The sequence below is a fragment of the Nannochloropsis gaditana genome, assembly GCF_000240725.1.
Source record: "Nannochloropsis gaditana CCMP526 unplaced genomic scaffold scaffold252, whole genome shotgun sequence".
Taxonomy (NCBI): domain Eukaryota; class Eustigmatophyceae; order Eustigmatales; family Monodopsidaceae; genus Microchloropsis; species Microchloropsis gaditana.
The window spans coordinates 7,244-9,478 of NW_005803701.1; the positions used below are offsets into that span (position 1 = coordinate 7,244).

The window sequence follows — 2,235 nt, forward strand, 5'->3', positions numbered from 1 at the left end:
TGAAGGTAGCGAGAAGTCTGTACAGACGTAAGTTCAGCACCTACATGCTCGAGTAAGGATGAAATAGAGGGCTTATAAACTACGTTCATGTCAAGATATTGTACCATAGTGTGGGGTTTGCGATACTACAGTAGCCGATGCTATGGTGCCTGCGTAGATATCATGGTTATAAGTATGGCGGCCGAATTTGAAAGCACGAGGCTGGAGCTCCAAAAAAACAAGTCAAATGGATGGCAGTGCTAATAAAGCGAAGTCAATTCACAACTTTGTCAAGGGAATAGAAAACAGGGGAGGTTACTCGCAGTGCTTTCTTTCATTTCGACTTCCTCATAAGCGCTGTTACGCTTTAATTCTTTCAAGGCTTTGAGAGAAGGAAGAATCAGATAACTACATGTTACTTCCCGTGACCACATATTTGCTTTCCGTGACTCGTTAATTTTGATTTTAAAAATCAGGACAGGACAAAGAGGTGACTAGAACGCTCTGTAAAGCAAGGAGGAAACGATTATTAAATCCATCATCCTACGAATTACAAAATAGCAAAAACACGTCGCTCGTAGATTTTTTAAAAATATTTGCCCGCTACATTTGTGGCAGGTTGTACGAAGTTGAGTCTTGGAAGAGTCACATTTCTGATTGACTCTACCCCGGAGAGAGGAATAGCAACGGATTGATAGGACATGCACATAAATGCGAAGCTAACCAGGCACCTGGACTTGTCATGCACGATGCCATTTTCTTTAATTTTTTTGGCATTTTTTTAATTTTGTTGGGGGGATACCTCTATCACCACGCATCAGCAAGGTGTACTTGGTGCGCCCTTTAATCGCATGGGAATGTTCGAGAGAGAGCATTTCGGATACTCCGAGGTCTCTCTCACCAAGTGCGTCAAGTCGACACGGTCGGTCCCCGATGCTTTCGGCTCTGTATTCCTTTCCAATCCACAAACATGCTAACAAACGCACATTTCATCACACAGAGCCCTGCTCGGCTTGCCACGGTCGGTTATGGTTGTAAATGGTATTATGGCTGTAAATAAGGGATCCGTTACCGAAGATGCCATTGGGAGTGCATCACGGGTAATCGAAATGCAGGAATCTACTACCTCGGTCGAATCCTGTCTTCCTGCGCCCATCCCACTTTGCTATCTAGACGGAAGCAAGGACTACAAAGGAGAAACGCCGAGGATAGTAGATGCTTGTAAAAGCGCGGGTCGCCGCGTGTCAGCCGTAAGCATTTTATCTCCTCCTTCCGGACCTTCTCCGCGGTTATCAGATGTGTCACGTAGCTATTATTCCAATCATCGGAACCGCGCTTGGGATTCTTGGAAAGCCATTAGATGCAAAAAATGGAAGGAGGTGAGTTTAGGACTTCAAGGAGAGGATGACCAGGTGGAGGAATCCACAGGAGGAGAGGATAGTGCATTGAACGAATGTATGGGCCATCGGTAAAGTCCAGCCTTGCACGGTACGTCTGAAATCGTCATCATATGTAATTGTGTACTCCTTTCACCACGATGTCTCACAGATTGAATGGCAGGGCCGCCTGGAGTGGGCATTGTTGAAGCAGGAATGGAAGTGGATCGCGGTATGTGTGACGACCGTTATCGTAGAAAGCGCCCCGATTCCCCCTTTTCCTTTGGTTTGCCGTGTGCAGTTTTTTAAACAGTGAATGGTCCTTCACAAATTGTGTCCCGAAGTAGACATTTGCGTAGCTCTGGCGTCTGAAAAGAAATGTCAGTACAGAATCTCTCGATAGACGGATGCTAGCCTGGGTATAAGAGAGGTGTGCCTGAACGCGAAGAACTTCCAGTTCCTATTTGTGCACCGTGTCTGGCTGGACGCACCCAGCCACCAGCAACGCAAGCTTCCCCCCTTTCATATGCCCTCCTCCACGACCCGTTCTTGACCCCGGTAGGAACTGATCACGCACTGTGTGGCCTACAACTACAAGATTGGTGAGGAGAATGGAGGGGAAGAGGAGGACAGGGGAAGCGATAATATTGAAATTCCTAAAGATGGTTGATTGATCATCCACCGACGGGCGTCTCCTGAGCCTTATCCGTCCTCCCTCGCTCCCTCCCTTGCTCCCTTGCTCCCTTCCTCGCAGTGTCCGACCCGCCGGGGCTGCCTATCATCTTTGAGGAGGTGACCTGCGCTGCCTCGCCCTGCATTGCCAGCCAAATGGCCAACACAAACCCAGGGTGAGCCCCTCCCTCTTCTTTCCTTCATGTCC

General features: G+C 48.1%; 1 protein-coding gene across 1 annotated transcript; it reads left to right on the plus strand.

Annotated features, from left to right (window-relative positions):
- Positions 1–975: 975 nt before the first annotated feature.
- NGA_0076400 (uncharacterized protein) lies at positions 976–1,737 on the plus strand. Its single transcript, XM_005855242.1, has 2 exons — positions 976–1,358; positions 1,528–1,737. Exons 1-2 carry the CDS (start codon positions 1,008–1,010, stop codon positions 1,669–1,671), a joined length of 495 nt encoding a protein of 164 aa, XP_005855304.1. The 5' UTR covers positions 976–1,007; the 3' UTR covers positions 1,672–1,737.
- Positions 1,738–2,235: the final 498 nt, after the last annotated feature.

Bases quoted from the DNA above. Each gene is read 5' to 3' on its own strand.
- NGA_0076400 (XM_005855242.1), top strand. From the start codon at position 1,008: ATGGTTGTAAATGGTATTATGGCTGTAAATAAGGGATCCGTTACCGAA. The intron at 1,359-1,527 runs GTGAGTTTAGGA...GATGTCTCACAG, and splicing joins GATGCAAAAAATGGAAGGAG to ATTGAATGGCAGGGCCGCCT.